This window comes from Ostrinia furnacalis, unplaced genomic scaffold (assembly GCF_004193835.3).
Source record: "Ostrinia furnacalis isolate ACB-3 unplaced genomic scaffold, ASM419383v2 OfSCF4659, whole genome shotgun sequence".
Taxonomy (NCBI): Eukaryota; Metazoa; Arthropoda; class Insecta; order Lepidoptera; family Crambidae; genus Ostrinia; species Ostrinia furnacalis.
The window spans coordinates 330,756-356,039 of record NW_021134898.1 but is presented as its reverse complement, the minus strand read 5'-3'; the positions used below and the strand labels follow the sequence as shown (position 1 = coordinate 356,039).

Genomic DNA, 25,284 nt, shown 5'->3' with positions numbered 1-25,284 from the left:
TTCGCTGAAAGCGCCGGCTCTCCGCACGTCTTACGTCTTCCGCTCAATGGATGATTAATACCTAGGTATCAACTGTTTATATGAAAATCTAGAGTTTTATAGTATTTTAAACTGTTATGTTGCATTTTCACTTTAAATTGTCACTGCTACAGTATCCCTGTTTTGTTGCAAAATCCCTTAGCGGAGATAATTTAAACTAGAGCTTTACCAAACCTTACATACTAAAGAGAATCATGATATTGAAGATTTGCGTTTGACGCGAACATTTTGTAGACCGAATTAGTACACACACATTTACAAGCTTTGCTTTGCTTAAAATACTTAGGTAAATTTTTAAGCCTAAATTATGTAAGAGAAGTTTAATTTAAATAAATCTAGCATTTTTTTTTAATTAACACATTCGTCATATAAAAATAACCAGTGATGTTGCTGGCAAACTTTTCGAACAGTGTTTAGGTACCTACTTCATTTATTTATTTTAAAAAGGTACACCAAAAGTACATTGTATACTTACACTACTTAAAAAATACAGTTTATTCATATTTCATATACATAACATATACCTATTAAAACTTATAATAATATTCATCAAAACACAACCCTTCTACGAACATAAACTAGATTTAAATTAAAGATCTAGCTCCACAACCGAGGATGTTATTCAACGCTCCTAGTTTACTTTGGATCACTCAAGTTTTCTTAGTGATTCAACTTATATTACAGTTTCAAAAGGAGTTAGAATCAGGAAAGATATTGAGAAATGTAATCGAAGTTTTATATCAATTCACTATCGTCTTTTAACGATATTCATTCCATTCAAGTTCTGTGTCAACAACATTATAAGTAGAGCCCATTTAACTAAAACATTGTTTGATGGTTATAAAGCCATTTTAAGCGAAGCGCCTGGAAAACATTTAATATACTTCCGACTGAAATCGTTAACATTGTTAATGATATTCTAGCAGGCGTTTGGATCGAATAGAGCTTTTAAAGCTTTATTGCTTTAAGTCAGATTTTATGTAAGAACCTGTTATTGGAAGTTTAGTTATGAATATGTATGACTACCTTGTCATATTATATCTAAGATGCCACAGTTTCATCATAATGTACTGTCTTTTGTACGCAAAAAAAAATAAGTATGTACCTACCTAATTGAAAATAATATTTTATGTCATTCTGAGACTTTCCATCAAAATTAATCTATTTTTTGTAAGAAGACTAGTGCCCGTTTTCACCATCAATCCCCAATTTTTAAGTCACCCCTATGGTAACATAATAACAAGAACTTTGTTTTCATAGGGGTCACTTAAAAATTGGGATTGATGATGAAAACGGGCATTTATCTTTTTTCGTGGTATTCGGGACATTCACGAGGTGTTTCCCCTAACCCGTCGCGTCCGATGACGTCACGTCTTCGTTACACTGGGAACGGGACTGGGAGCGTGAGTCACTCGTTGTTTACAAGCGGCGCAGGCGCAGACATCTGGCCGGGACTAAGGTCAATAACTTGATCGATAGCTGCATTGCTTTTCGTTAGAGGACACTTTAAACTTTGATCTGTGTGTTAGTTAGTCTGAATAATCATTCTGGTCAAAACTGCTTTCTTTTTATTTGATAAATTCATAGTCTGGAGCCACACCTTCTTGATATGAGACGAAAGGAAAACTATTTGCGTATTCTCGTTATTTCAAATACTGAATACATAATATGTAATAATAATAATGTAATAATACATAATATGTAATAATATTATTTAATGGATGGATCATTGTTAGGTACTCTTTCACGTAAAAACTACTAAACGGATTTTGATGAAACTTAGGTATTAAGTACGATATAATAAAACTACGCAGGCGACACCGCTGAAAACTGTTAGATAATATTAAGATAGTGAGAGTGCTCGCTTGATAGACGATAATAATAAATGTCTAAAAAGTATTGTTCGATAGCGCGTGAAATGACGAATAACAATTTATACAGATAGATACTAATAAAAACATAATGGAGCCGTAAAAAACAAACTGCTCACAAGCACTAACGACAGCAATAATAATCAAAATAGAAATTAAAACGAAACTTTCGACGATAAAACCACTTCAAAAGCATGAAAATATTTCCAAATAGTAAAAACCGCTTTGTTTGAACAAAAAATATTTATGAGTGAATAAATCAAAAAACTGTGAGATAAGTTTTTGAGCAACAAAAGATAAATTTGTTTACTGAGCTGTAGAATACTGTTATCAACACGCTGCATAAACATCTTTATCATTATTTGAATAGGAAAATATGTGAGAATCTGAAAAAGCTTTTATGGTGTAATAACACCTCATACTTATGCTTTTATATTTATGTACGGTTGTTTGAGATTACCATCTCATCTGATGGTACAAGGGACCCCCCTCTGAGAAAACTTTTTTTTTCTTAGTCACTACCAAAGCTTTATTTCTTTACATTTGTTATCTATAATTATGTTGATTCTTTCTATTTGAGATTATTGACTTCTCAATTTTATAATAAACGGGTTGATAGGTACTAAATAGAACTGAATTTAAATGTGAATCTACAGAGATACGTCACTTAGTGTACAAAGTATTCACATCATTATAGGTATTAACATCCTGCTAGTAATTTATTCATAAAATATCGTTTATGAATAAGCATCAGCGCTTTCCTGTTTGCGCTTGTTGAGACTGAAAAATACATCCACCATGATGACCCATTATCACTAAGCAGGATTTGGTCATTAGACAATGTTACAGTCAGCGTTTAATAGTTAATGACACCCAAAGTGACCAAAAAATAGTGTTGTCTATTTTTTGGCCACTTTGGGTGTTTTTACATTTATTACTTTACATAATTCCAATAAAATTGCAACAACTGTATTATATTGTACCTACTTTGGGTGTCACGAACTACTTGACGCTCACTGTACTCACCTATTTAATATACCCAAATCTTACTGAATCCAAATTCCTGAGCCAGGAGAGGTTCGATCCTGGATCGCACTGGATGCGCGTGCCCATCAGCACTATCACGATCGCGCGCGGCGACATGTCGAACAAATCCGCTCGCATGTCGCTGACAATGTTGGAAATGAGGCAGAGCTGAGGGCCTTAGTAAAATCAAGTAATAATATAAAAATAAAATATGAACGTTTCTGAAGATGGATTTTTGTTAATTATTCAAGCAAATTAAAATTATACGCAAGAAAGAATTTTAATTTGCGTGAATGATTAACAAAAATCCATCCTAAAGTGACAATTTGTAATGGCGGTTATTTAAGCCAAAAACTAGTGAACAGATTTTGACGAACTTAGAATATTATTGTACTAATACATTAATATAATATAAAGGCTATACTAGTAATTTAAAGGGTCAAATTACAACGTTACGTAGGTGTCAAGTTTTACTCGGTATTTCTGTGACAATCCGTGCGAAGTCGCGGGGTTAAAAGCGACTTAAATATAAATCTTAACCTATTCTCAGACATAGTTACTATAATTACGCGAATATAAAAATTATCCGCACCGTCATCCCACGATAACCGAAAGTGATCCCAACAGTACGAATCTACATAGTTTAGTTAAATATTCAATACTTACTCAGGTGGCAAATTAACATATTTATGTAGTAAATATTTATGTCGACGAGACTATTATTTGTGAACTTGTGAGGTCGATGTAACCATTATAATTGAATAAATTGTCATTAACACTGTTAAATGTTAAAGGGCGTCGAATTTTGAAATAGTTTTATTTCTGTCTGTCTCAAGTTCGCCAGACGCAACTAATTTGTGCAATATTTGAAAATTTGGTAAGCAACTGTTGTCAAAATGGATTAACTAATCAATGATAGCATTTGTAGTTTTAACCGTAGCATATCCACTTCCTCGAGCCGAGACAATCGTCGCGCGCACGCGCATATTATCATACAATGCGTGCGCTACCAATGTGCACCATGCTTTATTTTTACGAAGGACCATTGTTCCTTTTTTGAACAGTTTTTTCGTTTTTTTCACAAAAAAGTTTGAATTCCTTTCTTCTAAGATAAAAGTCATTGTGCAACGATAAGATGTGTGAAGTGAAAACAGATTTGCGATAACAGTTCGAAATGCTTTTTGAGTTCTTATCGCGTATTGTATTGGGGATGTTTGTATTTTTTATTTACCCTTAAACAATAATGCCGGAACGGTATCCTTATTTAAGATCGGGATAAGTTTGCACATTTTGGGTTGTTTTACATTTGATATTTTTTTGAGGAATTCATTTTTTTAACCACTCTGACCAACAAAGCTGTAGAGCGACATATGTATAAAAAATCTATATACCTAGTTGAATGTATTTTTGCACAAAATACTTATTTTATAAAAACCAACAGCGATACATAAAAATATTAGTTAATTATATGATTTAGACTTATAGCATAACCTGTTATACTATAGCTATTGACAGATTTCAGGCCTCAGGATTTATCCTGACCTTTTCTACGCCATGCTCAATATATCCCGGTCAGTAACCTGACGTTTGTTCCTGAACCGATGCTCCTGCACTCTGATGCAACATGCATGTCTAATACACACCTTAAACTACGCCGTGGAATAATTAGTTGGGTTAGGTCACGTTAACTTTACTTAAGATGATGAGTCACAGCACAGGAGTTTAACAATAAATTAATAACACATTGAGTTATAATGTACTACGTACTAGAGAAGACATGTCAACTAGACTGTTTCTGGCACGCAAACAGGTCCATGGACCGAAATTCAATTAGTATGTGCTCAGCGGTTGCTGTGACAACACGCTTGAGTGCAGTTTTGTTTTTTGAAATATGCCATCCTATAGACGAAAATACTGTTCAAATAACTCCAGATACATATTAAGTAAAAATCAAGGAATGACTTTTTACCATTAAGTTGTACATTTATGCACTTTAAAACACTAATTTAATTTTAATTTGTTAATTACAAGGCGTCACCGCGGCGGCAGCCATTTTACGAAAATTTCAAAGAATAAAAATCGCAGACTTGACACTGACGCATAAATTAGTATACGAAAGGAAGGTTAAATACAGCAATAAAAAGATTTTTTTAAAGATTATAAGCAGTTTTTTTCATATTTAATTCTCTAAAGGTTTTAATTATTGTATTACAATCTATATGCCTGAACTGGAGCAGACACTGGCACTCGGTGACATTAGATTTTAAAAGAGACTCTGCAAGAACTGGTGATGAATTCAGTTCTTTAGTTGTTTCAGACGCAATATTGGAGAAGAATGTCTCAAATGTGGTTGCAACTTCTGTATCGGAATTTATAATTTCGTTTCCGATTTTCAGTGAAAAAGTGTTATCCTTCGATTTATTTTTACATGTTTGTTTATTTATTATGTTCCACGTAGCCTTAGCTTTATTATTAGAATTTAAAATCATGTTTCGAAGATGATTTGATTTAGCAGCCAAACAAACCTTTTTAAATATTTTTGAGTAATTTTTAACATATTCTATAACACTCAGATCTTGCGTATCGGCTTTAAGACTATATAATTCATACATTTTATTTCTACTCTTGTGAATGCCAGTTGTAGCCCAGTCATCAAATTTACATTTAACAGAATTTATTCGGATCTTTTTCTGTGGGAATGTGGTTTTGAATTCCTCACTCACAACACTGAATAGATCCTCATAAATTTGATCGACATTTAGCCGATTTGGCCGGGTAATTTAGCCGATTTGTTTATTTTCACAATCGATTCACAATGTCTATGATGAGGCGACCGCAGGACGTCACTATTCGTGCAATCCTATCAATGAAGTACGACATTTTCTGGTGCAGATTTTATCGCCATAAATTATGAAACTTGATAGTCATGGATTTGACTGACAGCTGTCCGTCAAATTCCCGCCCCGCACCCCGCACTGTACATATTTTGTTCGCGATGTCTGTTCTATACGTAGTAATATTACTTCAATGTAATAACACTAGTTTTTTTTACAAAGCTAGTAGCGTTTACCCAAGCTATTTTGACCCTAACACATATTGTGTTCTGTCTTCATTCTTACTCATGTATTTTATTTTTGACAAGAATCCAGATTTTCTGATCAAAAATAAATACTAATATCGTAGCTCATAAGCAAATTTTTTGCAAAGTTATTTTTAAGTACTCTACGTACTTAAATCTTCCTGATATTGATACCAACCACTAAATTCTTTGGAACTTCAAAGAACTTGAATTTGAAGCTACTATACTACTAGAATAAACTGTCCACAAAAAAATCAAGTTTCTTACTCTACTCATTCGGAAGCAAACCCTCTTAAGACCTGCGCGTGCGCTTCAATGCCCCACTGTCGTGAGCGCGTCGGAGTAAACATCAAGCATAGAGCTGCCATAGGCAGGCCTGGCTCACTCCGCGCGGTACATCCGATAATTACCTACAGCGAAGCGCCCCGCCGGCGGGTATTATATCAGTCGAGTGTCACGCGCGCGCTCGTCAGGACGCTGGCGTGCGTTGTAGTATGATTATAATTCTATGATCGAAGTATTATTTAAAAATGGACATAAAGAGAAAGAAATATTGTGCGGCGTTCGGGTGTTTAAATTCGAAAAGTAATCTACCGGATTTATCTTTTTTTTTCGCTTCCCAAAGATGCTGAAAGGTATGTTGGCCATGTAGGTAATCAATAATTCTTAGGATAGTATAGGAACCTAACCTACTATGACTACTGCTCAGAATGCGTTCGTTCGTTTCAGCCAAATGACGTCCACTGCTGGACAAAGGCCTCTCCCAAGGTTTTCCATAATGAATGCTACCTCATTACAAATAAGTAGATTAATTATTTTTTCACTAGACAGCAACCCTAACAGCGTAAGAAGAGTTCAGAGGCACGCGATAGAAAGAGACAAAACTTGTAGGTGAATAAAATTGTAGGTACGTAGTGCTCTGCGAGCTGAATTCCACTGTATCGCGTCGTAGCAAGACTCGCATTTATTTAAATCGTCTTGCGGAGTAATCCTTCTGTACCTGTACTATTACTTATTCTGTGCCATAGGAATCAATTTCTTATGATCGATAAAAATCGGGATTGAATTAAATACACACCTTAAACACAGTAGGTAGTTTAAGGGGTTTTACTGTAGTAGAAATAGGGTAAATCAGGATAAAGATCAATTGAAAAATATTTCCATGCCCTTTTCCTTATTTTATGAGCTAACTCAGCGACTAGACCAGAAAGCTTTGATGTACAAAGTGTCGTTTAGCTAACACCAACATCGATGCTGACTTAGACGATGATAATGCCTTAAATAACATGGCCTAAGATTTTGCTATCGATACAACTGTCGATACACTATGCTAAGATTTGGCAGCACTGCTCAAGTACCCACTGTTTGCTTTCAATTCCTGTTCTGGCCAAGTGTCGAGGAAGTGACTCACGCAGCTCCGTCGATGAAGGTTCCTCTTAACAAAAGTAAGTAGATAGTGAAAGTAGAAAAAAACATATCAATTAATCAATATTTAATTAATTAATTGCTGTACAAGAGGCAATTTTAATAGGTGTTATTTTAATACTAATCAAATAAAAGATGATTGATTTTGTCAAAATCTATAGTACAGCCACCTAAATCTGTGGTAGGTACGATCTATGTATCTATAAGAAAAGTTTAATTACTATGAAGTACGTATGCCCCAAAATAGGTACTGATCCTCAAACAGAAAATTTAATATGTTCTCAATCAGCGTGGAATCTTGTTATAGAAAATATTTTGCTCACACCCTTTTGGGTAATCTGGGAGTAAGTCAATGAAGTTGAACTATTACTGTTCATCAGTTAAAGTAAATTTCTCCACGAAGAACATGAACCTCATAAAAATATTTACATCTTAATTACCACTCAGACCATTATAATTACATACGACAAACATAGTAGAGATAGATACAGAAAGGTTCATTTGCAAATGTAATCAATTGCACAATATGGCATAAGAAATGCTGCTGGATATCTGGTATAAGGAATTTATTCAATTTGAACAGAAGCTCGGGTTATTGTCGTTCAATTTGTGCAATTTCAGCTATCAAATATTTTTCTTATTCTTCGTCATAATAATATTATTCTACTTACTCATGCCCACGGAATAAGCCAACCGTTTCCCCCTACTTGCACTGTGCCGTAAGTTTTGTCATACAGTCAATAACATTAGATCAACTTTCTACGGTTGATTAGTGGCAGAATTAATTCGGTTTGAGGCGCGGATCAAAACTCAATTTGTTAATTACACGCTCAATTGGACTGTTATCTAACATTTCTGTCTAGACTGTTAGAGCAACGTGTGTTATTTAACATTATAACATACGAGAGTGCTTTCCATCTTTTGCAATAATATAAACGTTTGCAATCGTATCAAAATATATATTTTTGCGAAACATTTTAAATATTAAATGTTATTGGCGTACAGAAAAGGTAAAATCCAATGAAGCATACCAACGTATGTAGAAATATTCATTGCTTTCTTACATGTGTAATCACGTCAGATTTTGAACGCAATTTCGTTTTACTGTGTAATTCATACATTAGAATTAGAAAGACTTATTGATGACAACTTGTTTTGGTGTAATATTTTCTTTCAATTCTATTAAAGTTAATCCTAGTATGTTAGTTAATCAAAACATATTCTATGATGTAACATTTTCTTCTCACCAAGAAAAAAAACCGGCCAAGTGCGAGGCGGACTCGCGCACAGAGGGTTCCGTACAAATCTGTAGGTATAACGTAACTTTGATTTTGTTACAGCTTAAAGGTACTATAGCTCTTATAGTTTCGGAAAAAAGTGGCTGTGACATACGGACGGACAGACAGACAGACATGACGAATCTATAAGGGTTCCGTTTTTTGCCATTTGGCTACGGAACCCTAAAATTGTAAATAATCCAAAAGCAGTGAAAACCAGCATTGTCAAATTGATCAGCTTCAAGGAACCGATGGTGACTGATGTCGTGACTCGAGTTATTTCCGAATGCTCGCCGCTATCGGAAGACAAATGGCGGACAGACACACATACAAACCGATAGCGAAATCCCAACTAATATTATAAATGCGAAAGTAACTCTGTCTGTCTGTCTGTCTGTCTGTCTGTCTGTCTGTCTGTCTGTCTGTCTGTCTGTTACGCTTTCCCGCTTAAACCTCGCAACCGATTTTGATGAAATTTGGCATAGAGATAGTTTGAGTCCCGGGAAAGAACATAGGATAGTTTTTATCCCGGTTTTTGAAACAGGGACGCGCGCGATAAAGTTTTTCTGTGACAGACAAAATTCCACGCGGGCGAAGCCGCGGGCGGAAAGCTAGTACACCATATATTTTTATTAGCAAATGAATGGAAAGTGAAAAGACTGGTTATACATCCTTTCGGTTAAAATTTAGGGTAGACGAAAACGATATCACGATAGGTATGATTGCAAAACATGAGCTTACTGATCATGCTCGGTTCAAATGATTTTAGAAAATTCGTATTATTTTCCTTAGTAGGCAAATTACATAGCTTTGATAGTTCCATTGATTGCTTGAATATCTAATACATACCTGCGTAGGTACCTACTCTTAGTCAATTTAATGTAAAATTATGAATAGCCTTGTCTCATTTTTGCAAGGGAAGGAGATCAAATACGTAATGGAAGAGATTTGTTTTTCTAAATAGTTCCATTTTGTTCACAATTACCGTGATGTCATAATTAAATTGTCCTGAAAATAAGCGATTCAACTGTCACTACATGTGCACCTTAGTGTGCCTTTTATTTGTCATTACGATAACTATAACGCAACGCACCTGTAACGCCCCTGGGTCTGCGGGTGTCTATGGGCGACGGTAATCACTTACCATCAGGTGATCCGTTTGCTCGTTTGCCTCCTATCACATAAAAAAAAAAAAAAAAAAAAAAGCTATCGCCAAGGGCTCGTGCGTGCGCAGCCTTATCGGCAAATATAACGTCAACACAATGTATATTTTTTATTTTATCTAATGTCGATTCATTATAATTAATTAGACGATTGATTGGGCAATACGTTTTTTTTATAAACTGGTACGTTGTCCACATTATTTATAGGTTTAATTATTGCGACCGAAGATATATTAGTTAATTTCGCTAATATAATTATAATGAAAGTGTGCGGATGTTTGTTATTTATGTTTTGTGAACAGGAATTAGTTTTATTACTGTTTGATTTATTTGATGATAGCATTTGAATATATCTATAAAATAGAGCAGATAGGTCATAATAATATATCATGCTTTCCATGTACCTAATTAACTCATCGAATTTTAAATAAATATTAGTAACCTAACTGATACCTTCCTACTTAGGTCTTAAATTGTCTTACAGGGACTACATCCTACCTTTAGGTCTTTCTCTGCATGGAAATCAAACCTTAGTTGTATTACCATGCTACAATACCGTCGTTTTATATTCTCCACTAAAACCAGATACATAAAATCATTCATAATGTTCGTCGTCTTCAAAATTATAATTCCGCCATCAAAGGGGCACGTCTGCTTCTTGCAATTACGATTTATCGTACCATAAAATAAATACACTTGTGAAGTTTCGCGAAAACACCATAAACCCATTAAAGCGCCAATTATCCGGCAGGGGGCGCCCACGGAGCCCCTAACGGTATCAGAACACCGACAAAGAATTTAACTTCGACGTGAGTTTACACAAATAAGAATACTTTAAAGCTTCTGACACACTACGGGGCTTTACGAAGCGACGCATAGCTTTATTCGTGGCCGTTATGGGAATATGTTTTTACCTGACTGCGCAAGAAGGAGTTATGTTTGTTAAATAGTATGGAAATAGCGTGGGACCCACAAGGTGGACCGACGACATCGTAAAGGTAGCAGGAAAGCGCTGGACTCAGGCCGCTACCATCCGGGATACATGGAAAACATTGCGGGAGGCCTATGTTCAGCAGTGTACACAATACACACATCTTATGGCTAAGATGATGATGATGATAATTCAAACGTTACGATTGTAACTCGCTCATACCTTACCTTTTACCTTGTACCTTTTCTAGGTAGTGCGAAGTTATAAGTCAGAACATAGTTATAAAAGAGGTAAAAAAGAACATCTTTAATATTTGTTAAAATTAAAGATGTTCTTTTTTACATCACTGAATTTCTTCAAAGGCCCTCACACCGCTGGCAGGTAATAAAAAACGTCTTTATAGTGCTCCAAGGAAAAATCCCAGGGCTCTACAAGTAAAATTTTCTAGTGTATCTAACAAATTGGAATCTACTTTCCATTTTCTTGGGTAAATAAATACCCACCCACTTATGTAGGTATACCGGTTCTAACTTAACAACGTATTAACAAGAAGTAGGAGCAATGTTTTTTGTAAGGGACAGCCATAATTAAATTTTCTCGAAATATTCTTGATAGAGATTGACCTCCAAAGTAAATAAGTAGGTATTGGAGCGGCCCACCATGTCGAATGGAACGACTTAATGGCCGCGATCACACAAGGGAGAAAGAGACAAAAGGCTCAGAACATAAATCAGATGGGCAAATTATCTGCATGTTTGCTTCAACACTACATACAAAGTAAAAGACTAATCAATTATTTCTACTGTTGATACCTATCTCTATCTGAAGTTTATTTACTAGTAAATTATCTACACCAATTGCTTCAGTCCAAAGTTCCAACAAAATCAGTATGTACAGCGTGAGTATCGTGTTACTGACTACTGACTCAGAAGATTAAAAACTTAAAGGAAAATCCTGTTTTAGATATTAATCTACTTTCAAAATTTATTTTGAATTTATACTGTGCTTAAAGCTTAATTTCAGAGAGCTTTGTAAAATTGTTAAGTCTTACTGAACCGATACGCAATATGCGATCCATTACGTCAGTCGGTGACGTCACGTTACCGTAGGTCATCGCACCGAGAGAGGTGGTGTGATCCGATTCTCTGCTTTTGGACCATGCTAAATGCCATTGACAAGCATGAAAGTGCTTATCCAGTTTTTCATGTTTTGCTGTTTTGAATAAAATAAAATATATGCATTTGCAGGTTCAATACAATTACAATGAAAAGATAAACGGATGAATATTTTTTTAGAATGACAAAACATCTTATTATAAATAGAATTTCCGCTAGGTGGACCAACGATCTGGTGAAGGTCGCGGGAGGTGCCTGAATGCGGGCGGAACAGGAGCGGTCTTTGTGAAAAACCGTGGGGAAGGCCTTTGTCCAGCAGTGGACGTCTTTCGGCTGAAACGAACGAACGAAAGAAAGCGTTTTCTTTTTCAGAGGTCACATTATAATGCATTATTTGCGCGTAAATCCACTGTTTTCATATTTAAATCGATAGTGAAATCGATCCTGGCTAAGTAGCTTTTTAACTGTGTAATACGTCGTCATATATTACCTGCTATTTGTGGCTGAGAAAGTTTCGTGGAGCTCTCTTCGAGAATGACATCACAAACGATGCTCGAGGTCTCACGTATTGGGTAAACAACACTTTGCTTTTAGTACATTAGGTACTCGAGATTCGACGAAACGAGTATTCCCTGGAAAAATTGGTGAAAATTCTAAAAATAATCACCCGTGTCAAACAAATCCTCATAAAAATATTCTATCACTAATCAAATATTCGTTAAATGTGACTTCGATATAAATATCAATGCATATGGATGTGTTTTATCAATCAACCACCCATTACACTCGTTTACAGCCTCATATAAATGTCGATGAGCATATTAACACCGGTTTAGAAATTGAATCCAATACGTATTATTTAATGAATGGAAATATAAGTCGACGACAGACGACGGCGCATCCATTTACCTATTTAATTGTAGTATCATAAATAGTCGTGATGGATGCTATTTTGCAATAAATATGTATTATTTTGTTGTTATATCGTGGTCTACGTCAGTAAAAGAATTTGTCCGTTTGGACATACTGCTTGATAATTGAAAATCAATCAAAAGCTTTTAAATCTGTAACTTTTTAGTGACTGACATGGAAAGCTTGCAGCTGCTTCTTCGCGTCTGAAAAAGGACGAAAATTGTGCAGCCATTAATTTGTAAAAGTTCTTATTTAGCGCTCTTTTTACAAACAAAATATTTTCATAATGACTTTGTTCATTCTCAAAATTACTTGTGACCTCTGCTACATATCCCTACCAGCCTGACCCCGTTAATGTCCCCGTAGTATTTTAATACTCAACAGAAATCCTGACCATTGCCCTAACATTTTCGGCGTCCATTAATATACTAGAGTTGCACAACCTCTGGCACACGATGTTATTTTTTGCGAGCGCTCTCGTTGCGCTTGAGACAATTACCGCGGATCCCAACGGGACCGCCTTTGTTCGGGGACGGTCGGCACAAAACTTTTTTAATTAGCCAAAATAACTTTGACTAACCTTACCCAAACAGAGGGGCTACATTTTTAATGGTGGCCAAAAATAATAACACTTTAATAGCTCGTGTTCTTTGTACTATTTGTTTGGAGATTTGAATAGAAGGACAAACGAATATTGTCGGTAATAAGTAATCGACTTTAAGTTGTTCAAAGTAAGAAGAAGACATTGCGGGATTTTGGGATTTTGTTAAACAATAAGGCTGAGTTGCACAACCTAACTTTGACCGTAACTATGACGATAACCGGCTTTTTTGTATGGAGTTTGAAAGATTTTTTACGTCAAAGTTAACGTAAGATGGTGCAACCCAGCCTAAGTTTATGTTAGATGCCGGAGATTTCAAAAATGGACTTAAAATGGTTTTATGAGAATTACAACTTTATGTTTCGTTTAAATGCGCCTAGAAACCTCTCTATAGATTTGATCTCGCTTCTAAGGTTTTTATTCGAACTTTTTTCTTAAATTGTCGTTTTTGCTAACGCTGCCTGTAGTTAGCGATTGTTTTTACGGAGCGAGGTGGGTAACCCCGCAAATGAATGGCGATGCGATGGAGCTTGCCAAATTAGAGGTCTGCTCTCGGGAGATTAGAACCTTCAGTTAAGTACAAGTTGGATAATGCAAACTAAGGGAGCGCGTGAGTGACGGAGACAGCGCGGGGCTATCAGCGGACCAGTCTTTAACTTTAGGAACATTATTTACAAGTTTTATTGATTTACATAGCTGGAATTGATATAATGTCCTATGTCCCCTAGATGGGGTAGAGGGAGTTCACAACAGTTCTTCATCGCGTCCAGTCTTGAGCTTCGCGTTTGCTCTCGCTCCAAGTTTTGCCGATTTTCTTCGTCTCATCTGCTATACGTAACTGGAATTACCTCATAAAAATTCCTTTAGAATCTGTAAGTGTTATTTTAATTACAACTTAATGTGTACTAAAACCTTCTTTCTTAAGTATGTGATTTTAAGCTTTACGGGATTATTCCCACCTCTCGTTCCCACCGCTGAAGCTGCAGCTCCTGTGTAGCCAGGATCTACAGCTTGACCGCCAGTAAAAACATGCTTTCGAGCTTGCAAGGAATTTGATGTTGTTGTTTGTTAAATCTTATTGATTTTTAAACCATTTCAAACAATTTTATTCTCTTGTTCAGTAGCTGATAGACGATTCAGAACCATTCGATAAACAATAGATTGATCTTCCCCGCTTTCCGCTCCGCCTCAAGCTCCGTGATCACGCCCTTAAACAACGCGAGCTCTTTGTTGGACAAGACTTAGGACTCGCAGCCCAAGGGTCAAACATGTAAACCTCTTTTTTTAATTCGCTCACCCCACTCATAATCTGATGGCAAGTACTTTAGGTTGAAAATGAAATGAAAATAATTTTCATTTTGGCAGCCTTTTTTAAAAGATTTTTTTTATTATACGTGTGTGTTAAATGTCTTGCTAGTTGTACCTCATATTTTTTTACATTGCTGATTATATTCGTATGTCTAGAGCTTGTTATTTTAGCCCTTCCAAGTTCCGTTAATCATTTTCATAAAATTATTCATAAAAACTAAACTAGGTATTAGATGCGAGTAACTTCGTAACTGATTGATGTTTGTTGGTCATGTTTGTAAAGGAAATTGATTCCATCTTGAAGGAGACCGTGTTTAGTGTACTTTGATTGGCTATTAGTGTGTATCATTAACCCTTAACCCGTAAATCCGACGCAATGACCCGGACTAAACGAGTCTTCTGGGAATAATATACCCGAACCATTCCAAGAATGGATAATGGAATAGATTAATTATAGAATAAATACCCTCAACACAGGGTGTAAGGGATTTACACGAAGCTTAACGTGATTAAAATTTGACGTTTCGTACTTAATGTGATCTCGTTTCAGCCAAATGATGTTCACTGCTGGACAAAGGCCTCCCCCAAGGATTTCCATAGCGACCGTTCCTGCGATGCCCGCATCCAGGTACTTCCCGCAACCTTCACCAGATCGTCGGTCATCCTATTAGGGGGGCCTGGCCATATTACGTCTTCCAGTCCGTGGTCGCTATTCATCGCCATCGGCATACGAGCTATGTGCCCCGCTCAATGCTATTTGTTTTTAGCAATTCTAATAGGTCACTTTGTTTTTCCTGCGGATTTAGAATGCGATGCGACCGTTTGATTATTAAAGAGCTATAGATTGATCGATTATTCGATATCGCAAAGAATCGAGTCGTCCCGCGTGAGGGGCGGTTGAAGGCCGAGTAGTTTCTCTTGCACTATTTGTCGGTGTCGGTAATTAGATACAAAGAGCCCTTGTTGCGATCCCAGAGGTGGAACAAGGGATGCGTGGAGACAAACTATTTTTTAAGAAAGTAATTTGTAATGCATAAACTACTAACAGTCCTGTAACCATTAACCCCTCGAGGGAAACTAGATATGCTTGTGTTACGAGAGGGCTCATCAAAATAGTCGAGTGGTAGCGGGGATCCTTACTCATAACTTTTAGATTTTTGTATATCAATGTTAAAAATTTCACCGCTATGAAACGACTGCCTGAAGTTTATTTCTCACAACTGGTTTCTTGGTCTACCAATTTTCGACACAAAAATAGACTATACAAAAGAATTTATTGAAACAAAAGAAAGAATAAATTATAACCACGACAAAGAGTGATCGACTAAGTAGTTAGTTACGGCATTGTTAATATTGTAATGATGCTGGAAGTTATATGAAGAACGACATTTTATTAAGACGTCTTTACAGTTTTATTACGTCGTAGACGTTTTATTTAGTAACGCTGTACGCTACGCATTTACATAATAATCCGCTGGCTTCTTAAATATACAAATTCAAGTGATCTTTTTTAAACGTATTTAGGTAAAGGTTACTATTTGTATTTACAGTTCACTCTGGATACACCTACATACGTCATTGAAATTCATACACAATTGATATATATTATGTTCTTCAAAATTCAGATTACAACTTATCTTTTATTAAGTATCTTTTTTAACTCTACACGTCCCTTAGCTTGCCGCCTCATCGCCTATCGGATATCTGCATATGGCGATTGTTTGAGAACACCACTCGTGCGGTCTTATTCTCCACCATCCAGTCTGGCCGCGTCTCCCCTCCCTCACGCGCCCTTCAAGTTGGAACAGGACGAAGCATGTGATACAAATTTTGAATAAGGGTCATTCGGAAGCCCGTTTTTTGCTCGTGACCAGTAACACTAGCTTCTGTGTTACTTGGGACATGAGAAGTGTATTAAGTAGGACCACTTCATAAAGACAGGAAATCCTTTTCCAATATACGGTTTCGATAAGGTGCATGTTAGTCTCGGTTGGTTGCTATTCATGCAATTTTGAAGACACTTTTATCTTTAAAACGGTTTATTGCAAACACACCTCATCATTTGACCAAAGGTTCAATTTGAACCAACTCACTACATAATTTTCGGAAATTTGACTAAATTTTTAAATAATTTGAAAAAATCGAATTTTCTAAGGTAGGATCAAACCCACTACCTTTCCATCTTAACCATTTGAGTGATAGTCAGAGAATCTCTGACTAATCGCTTATGTGGTAGGAGTAGTGTCCTATAAAAGTTTCATTTTCAGCAGTTGGTGCTGATAATGAAACTTTACTTGAACACTTGCAAGTAGGTAGATTTTATAAATGCGAGAAAGTGTAGACTCTACTTCATCATGTCGTTTTTCAGAATAGCATAAATGTTCAATGCAATTTACTATTTTTTCATGCATAACATTAATGGTTTAGCCATTACTGGCAAGTGATCTCACCACGCCTGTCTCTACTATGTCGGGCAACCCTAGCCCCGGCGTTACTTGTAACGCGAGCCCATTATGACGAATCGGTAGCGGCGGGCATCAAGCGACGTCCTGTGAAATGGCTAACGATCGGTTGTATAGGATATTGATGGGAGAGATAATGTGCCAATCTCGCTCGTAGTCGATCACGAAGGACCGTTAATGCCCGGTTTCCATAAACTTATTACAGTAGACGTCTTGGTATATCGAGGGTAATATCGGGTGCTCCAGCTATGTTGCGGTGTATTAATTAATCAATTGATGATATTAGCGATCTCTATATTTTAGGTAATTGTTTCCCATCAGGAATGTTTATTAGATTTTGTAATAATTAGAACATCGAACAGATGGTACTGGGTAATTAAATTGGTATTTTGCGAGACCCATAATGTTGTCTAATATGTGCCTATACTACGAGTATATTCAAATTGACTACCACAATTATTTCAAAAGCTCTATGAAGATTACTTCTCATTTTGAAACAGAGTCTTTGCTGTTTGCTCGCTATACGAGATACAATTTTCTCAAAGGCTTCTATTGCAATATGCACTGAATGTGGGCATAAATCCACGTCAGTTTTAGGCCAGTTTTTTTAAAGCGCATATTTTGTAACCCGACGTTTTTAATGGAAACTTCGACCACCCTTTAGTCCGCCTACATGTGTCGGGTCGCCGGCGCACGCGCTTCCTGCCGAAACAGTGCCCGGCGCCGTCCGCGGGCATAATCGGTCGATTGTGAACCACAGTCACATGTTTCCATAATTATGTATTACGAGTACATGTGAACGAATAATTCTTTTACATTATGGGTAAAGTTCTGTTACTGTATGATGTGTTACTTAAGTTCTTGGATCTCGAGCGAGATTAATCTACAGTACTAGATTCAGGATTCACTGCTTTTCATGCACCAAACTATAATGTGAGAAAAACACCGCAGAATAACAGCGTCGTGTTCTGGGTTTTATTTACCACTCCAGAGCATGACACATGCTGAGCGGTGGCCAATTTTTGTTCTAACTTGTACTTGTTTTTTGTTATCTGATTCTGTGTGTTATATTTTAAGTTGGAACCAAATAAATGTTTTTCTTTCTTTCTTTCTTTAAAAAAAGGGAAACAAGTTTGGTAGACTGTGAATCTCCATAGATCCTGACATTGTTCAACCATTTCAAGGGCCATGATTGGCAGTGAGATCCGATATGTAAAACCACTTACTCATAACATGTCAGTTTGTCAGCTGTCTTTCTCAGTTTTCTCTACAGAAAGTTTAGTGAAAAATAAGCAACTGCACCGCAGGATGATTTAATTAAGGCTATTGACAACGCTACTCTTGTAGCGGAGTTTTGGGCTGACACTGTAGGTTTGTTGTCGACACGACAAGAAGAACAAGAATGAAAACTTTCAAAAAAGTAGAATTTGCAAAAATATTTACTCGACTGTATTTTTTAATGACGGGCCTGTTTAACGTTTAACTGATTTCGCGCAAGAAATGTGATTGATTGTCCGGTAATTATGTTTATTTCTGTAATGGCGTGACGTAACTTAATTTATGCCGCGCACTGGATATGCCACCCTTATAAGTAGTCTGTTACTTTGATATTTGGTTCAATAATTCACCATTAATTAGCAGCGTGTCACATTTAAGGAGGTTTTAAGGTTAAATGGTCACTTTTTTCTTATTTATTTTAATTAGTTTTCAATAATTACTGATTGCGTTTATTAATCATGTAATTTTAACAACCAACTCAAGGTTCTGTCAAACAATACAAGCATTCTGTAAAATAGCATGAAATTGAAAGTTAGTTTCCAAAAGGAACCTAATTTTAAATAAATAAATATAGTCCTTTATTGTTTCTACAACTTACTTAGCTAGTTACAATAATGTTGTTGATTGATTGACACAGTTTAAGGAAGCAATTGGAGGTGGCTCAGCTAATTCTGCCTGAAAATACTCAGGCTGCGCTGACTTTCAGCCATGCAAGCTGCAAGCAAGCCATTTTGTCCCAAAGTCTGACTCCCAAGATTGAATAAGAATGTAACAAAAGATGTCAAATATCTAATACTAACAACATAAACTTTCTCAATTTTGTGGATTCTGTCTCTGAGAAGCATTGAGCTGCTGAAATCAACAAAATTGCTCGCAGATGTGGTCTCCGCTCACACAATAAACCGTGGCAAATTAAGCAAATACGAACCTTTCTCTATTACTATTACAGTCGTACCTGAGCAAATCCAATATTCCGCTCCTTCGACCTGATGTAACGCACCTTCATTCAGCCAAATGAAAGATGTGGCCAAGCGTGAAAATATATTTTACACTTAGAATTCTTTTCATTAGTGTTTTTAATGAGTTTTTTAGCAACACTTTTACGTATCCACAGCTAAAATATTTACTCACGGCTAAAGATTTTTAGTTTCTATTGATACACGACCTCAGTTTTTTTTATTTAAGAGTTTGACTGAATAGTAATACAGTAGAAGTTTTTGCCCTAAAACGATAAAGGCAAATAATTATGTATGAGTTTATTATAATATCTAAACAAGCATGCCCTTTCAGCCCTTTATTATTGTTCAAATTTCAGTTAAACATACAAAATAACGGTTCCCCGCACCTTTTATGCATCTAACCCTAAAAAGTACATAACAAACGAAAGTATGAACCCATTCAAAGGGAGAGCGTTCAGAAAATAATTATTTGTCGTTACGCACCTCTGCCACCAGAACTTTTAGACCTCTGATTTCCCTTCGATGCTGCGTTTTGGTACCGCGGAATAATGACTCGAATGATACTGGCGGGTCTAGGGACGCTGGTCGTGTGCTAGTTCACGCACACTGCGCCTCATAATTGACGAAGAATTGACAGAACAGCCATCCCAATGCTGTATATTGAGCACTCTTATACTATACCTACATAATAATATCATTTTACATTACATATTATCTATATTTTCAACGGGACTTATACCACTACACTTTCCCACCACTGCAATTCCTGTATAGTTTTAACTGATTGTTGATTTTTCTTGAAACCTTTGTATGCACGACTCTATTGATTAACAGCTTCTACATTATAAAACCTACTCTTGATCTTTGTAATATTAATTGAGCTAATAATACCCACTTACTTTTTGTATGGGAGAAAAAACATGAGTTAGAATTATAGACCACAAAAAATTCATTAGTATGTAGTTACCTTTTTATTGATTAATGAATGGTTCGTCACCCATGTGCACTGGCTTAACTAACTAGTCTACGTAATTGCTTATTGCGTTTCGGTACGCACTCGGAATTGCGTTTGGATTTGAAACGGTATTTACTTTCAATCGCGGGAGTCGAGACCATCAGCGATCGTTGTTTTTGTTTACGCTACTGGGAGATCTTGGGAGGTTTTAGAGTGATTGTGTTTCGATGTAGAAACAATGATATGTATATCATCTTTTTAATATAATATGGTTTATTCTGTCTGATTGACAGACATCTAAGTGACTAAAAAATTCTTGGGATAAATTCGGAACAGTTTTGGAATAGAATAACTGCCCGAGCTCATTATCCTTTTTCAAATGTCAACTGAAAACTTTCCTAAGATTTTAAACTTTTGCGTTCCATTTCAACTAAAATAGTCAGACACGCGTATTAATGAGTTACATTATGTACTCACGGCTTGACGTTTCGGCTACGATGCTAACGTCGCCTTAAGACCCGTGTCTTACTATTTTAGTTGAAAACTTTTCACTGTCCTACGTACAAGAGGGTGTCTTTGGTACCTCAGTGATAAGTTTAGTTTTATGAGCATCGTATCTTGTACACAACTGCAGTTTGTTCAGTGTTCACTCCACATCCACGGCGTTTAGGGCTTATTTGCTCGATGCTACTTGACTTTGATAGTCCCTGCTTCGTCGTGTCATTCAAGTATACGTGTACTCTTGTTCATTAGATTGTATGTGAACCAGATTAAGGATGTTATGAAGATTTTCCTAAGTTCGCACAGAGCGCACGCGTCTGCCCACGCGCGAACAAGAGCTTGTTACCCTCGTAATCAACGCGAACTCACTGCTCTAGCTGCTAAGACTGCGCGGACCGTAGAATGAGCTTTAAGCTCTTACTTATATTTTCATTATCTACTCTTATATTTTATCTCTACCTACTAATAATTATGTCTGAAAATTATGTGCGATAAAAGTTCAACAGACTTTCGATCTTACTAAAATAAAAACCAAATATTTTCGCATCTTCACCTCTCAAAAGTTTCAGACCTTTTACAAAAATAGCTTCTTTCTTGTTTGACAATACCAAGCTACTGAACCTAATACTTCACTTGTTGTCCCTCCATGACCAAACACAACTCCACGAAACATTTATTTTCGAACACCCCATATTGAGTGAAATATTTGGCTTTCTCTTCCAACTTGCACCGCTCCTTATGTCAACTGTAAAAGGGAGTAAGTAAGTTGAAAATAGCTTATTTATTTATTGATAAAGGTACACCAACAGCAATACACATTCTTTCTTTTGTGTGAAAATACCAATCTACTGAACCTTAATACTTCACTTGTTGTCCCTCCATGACCAAACACAACTCCACGAATTTATTTTCGAACACCCCATATTGAGTGAAATATTTGGCTTTCTCTTCCAATTTGCACCGCTCCGTATGTCAACTGTAAAAAGGAGTAAGTAAGTTTAGCGAGGACTGAGCGAGTCGGCCTGAGAGGCCTCTTGCGCTAATATCTGTCTGCTCTGACGGGAGCCTCGAGACCGTTTCAGGAATTTCTGCCAACCTAATAAAGTATTTATTTGAGTGGGAAACCTTTGTTATTTAACCATGTAGGCAGTCATGTGAACATGTAAAATACAGAGAGAGATGTACGTCATTGTATACCAAGGAATTCATAAAAGTTTATTTATAAGTACTTACTCGTACGTATTGTGTGTACTGTTTCAACAGAAATCTTACTTTAATTAATTAACTAACTTACGTAATTTATGAAGCGAATGTAATTTTTCTAGATATTCATACCTACTCCATGTTGCTTTAAAATTCGTTAAGAAGACTGTCCTTATTTTACGTTTAGTGAAAGTTCTGTATAATATAAGAATTTTTCATAACTACATAATATTTCGTAATTTTAATATAAAACAAAGAATTCAAAACTCCTTATTTGTAGCTTCATATTTTCTAAGCTGATATTTAAATGATAATAAGACTTTTTTCATTATTACGCCTGTGGCAGATATTTATAAAATAATAAGTGGTTTTTAGGTATTAATTAGCTAGGTCTATATAAATAATTGACTATCCTACTGACATTAGTCCCCTGTGGAATTGGAATCCACAAGTGATCTCCCAGACCAGGCACGTGTTGATACCATCCATAGAGATTTTCTTGTACCTAGTATGCTTGTGCAAATCGATCTAAAATCTCACATTTTCCCTAGTATTGTCGAAACTGTGAATTCTGGTAACAGGAGTCTTTCCTCACCATTCCATTTTACCATTTCCCATGGGAGTTTCCAAAAACCTTTTCATGTAAGGTGACACCAAGCCGGAAATCCATGTTGGAAAGNATATTCACCCATTTCTTACCTCTTATGTCAGTCCTAATGAGGTGCTCCCTGTCTTGTCCGTCCAGACCAATGCTGTCGATGCAGAAGATTTTGTTTTCCTCGTTTACCATTATTGCCACAAGCATTTTCCTGTATAATTAAGAACATTCAAAACTAAAATTAAGAAAAGAACTTACACTTTTCGATAAAATAAATGAATCTTTTGTAAAAACAACTTATTTTTTTCTGCGAAATTTTGTACTTATGTTCATGAAATGAGGGATTTCGCGATTGAAAAATCCGCCAGATGGCAATACGTAGACGCGAGGTCCTAATGCTGCATGATTGGTGGATTTTGACATAGGTACTTATCTGTCTATGTCAATCGCGAAAACCCTCATTCTTTAAATCTTCTCATTTCCATATTGAAGGCCAGTTATAGATAGATAGCCACGGGCCTAAGTTTTTGTAGAAACTGAGGTTTTCGATCAAATCTGTACATTTATCCACTAAAAAAGTTCTGAAATGGTTCGATGTCCTCAAAATAAAGTAAGCGAACATCAAGCCTCCTCAACCTCTGTTCAGGTTGAGGACTGTAGACCAAATCCTCAAATTCAAATTCAAAATCTTTATTGCATTCTATGTTGTACATAAGGTCTTAAACAATATATTGTATAGTCTCAAACATAGACCCGGTTTGGGCACAGCAACATTTTGCTCCTTTTGCCTCTGCTAAATTAGAAAGGGATATGCTTCTGCAGTGGGGATGACGTTGTCCCACCAGTGTTGAAATCCTTGGGGGAGGCCTTTGTCCAGCAGTGGACGTCAATCGGATAAAAAGAGCAAGCTAAGGCTTCCACAGACCAAACGCGGGTCAGAAGCAGTGCGGGTCAGTTGCAGCGCGGCTGAGGCACACTGACACCCGTATTCACAAACGATGCTTGCTTAAGTGAAGCAGCAAATCGAACGCACAGCGTTGAATAGAGCTCTGTGATTGGTACATGTGTCACCCTTTGCGTCCACTCGCACAGTGAGACCTTATAGTAATGTTTGTGAATACGGGCGTGAAAGCAGAGCAGTTTCAAAGCAGTTGCAACGCGGTTGTCAAAAATTTAAATATTCGAAAACCGCTTTCAACGCGCTGCTACCGCCCTGCGCAGCTGCGTCCTGTGTGTCATGCTAATATGGCCGCCATAGTATTAATACAACAGCGCGGGCCCGCGCTCGCGCCGCTTCTGTCCCGCACCCGCGCCGCCTCGTTTGTCGTTCGGCAGTTGCAGTGCGGCGCGAGTGGAGCGCGGGCCCGCGTTCAAAAGACAATGCCGGAAATTGGCGTCTTTTTTTTTTCGCGCGGCCATCGACCAAACTTTGTTTTTTGATTACAAAATAGTGTAATAAACCAAACTTACTATGACATGTATACCTCTAAACTCAGTCTGAACTGAGTTACGAGCATTAGAAGTTTGATGATTTTCATACTAGATTTGCTTTTTGCGCGCAAGTTTTGTAAGAAATTGCAACAAAATATTGCGCTATTTTTTTATTGCGCTGATTCTACTCCACACTGATGTCTGGAGCCTTTAATGGATGGTATTGTTTGTTTACACATACAATGTCACTATTTTGTTGCAATTTCTTACAAAACTTGCGCGCAGAAAGCAAATCTAGTATGTAAATCATCAAACTTCTAATGCTCGTAACTCAGTTCAGACTGAGTTTAAAGGTATACATGGCATAGTAAGTTTGGTTTATTACACTATTTTGTATCCAAAAAACATGGTTTGGTCGATGGCCGCGCGAAAAAAAAAGACGCCACTTCCATACAAAATCTGGCATTGCCATTTGGTGTGACACACTTCAAAGAGTTTCTTGTATTACAATTTCGCGGGCCCGCATTCAAACTGCGCTGCTACTGCCCCGCGTTTGGTCTGAAGCCTTAGAACTTATGAAAAGCAACAGACCCATAATCCGGCATGACGCAGATGCTGACGGGTGTCTCGTCTTCCGCGAACCTGAACAGCAGCGCCCTCTGCTGGGTGCGGAGGGAAACCACCTCGATGAAGTGCCGTCCAGCGTCCACCAGGTATAAGGAGTCGGTGACGTAGTCTAGGGGAGCAAACGAACACAGACTTTTGAGCAAAGATAAACCTAGTTTATTATGAATACATGAAGAAAAGTGATAACTATTCATCATAGAAATAGGATGCAAGTTCGTAGTCGATCCCATACAGCAGCGGCAACGATGTGTCGTTACATCACTACTAGTTTCTATGTATTTCTATGAAATGAGACATGTATAGGCTCCTTAAGAGCATTTGACGATTTGCAAGTACTAATTTAATTAGTCTAAACAAATAAAGGAAATTTTGATTTTGATTTTGAAATAGCATCCTAGAAATCATATAAAATCAACATCATAGAAAAGTGTGTTCACAGAAATACATAGAAAGTCACGGCAGTGACAAGTTGTCTTGCTGCTGCTGCATAAAATACTCCATAGAGTCGGCTAAAAATTTGCAC

General features: G+C 36.8%; 2 protein-coding genes across 3 annotated transcripts in view; one reads left to right on the top strand and one right to left on the bottom strand.

Moving 5' to 3' along the window:
• gas2 (growth arrest-specific protein 2) overlaps positions 1-25,284 on the top strand; it is a 452,494-nt gene that overhangs the window by 160,568 nt on the left and 266,642 nt on the right. The gene's annotated exons all lie outside the window — the stretch shown is intronic.
• Positions 1-25,284, bottom strand: part of LOC114359799 (putative vitellogenin receptor) — a 47,745-nt gene that overhangs the window by 7,047 nt on the left and 15,414 nt on the right. The window contains exons 9-10 of the mRNA XM_028314304.1: positions 24,726-24,870; positions 22,805-22,914 (exon numbers count right to left, since the gene is read on the bottom strand). Of these exons, the coding sequence (XP_028170105.1) occupies positions 22,805-22,914; positions 24,726-24,870 (255 nt within the window). The remainder of the gene's footprint in view (positions 1-22,804; positions 22,915-24,725; positions 24,871-25,284) is intronic.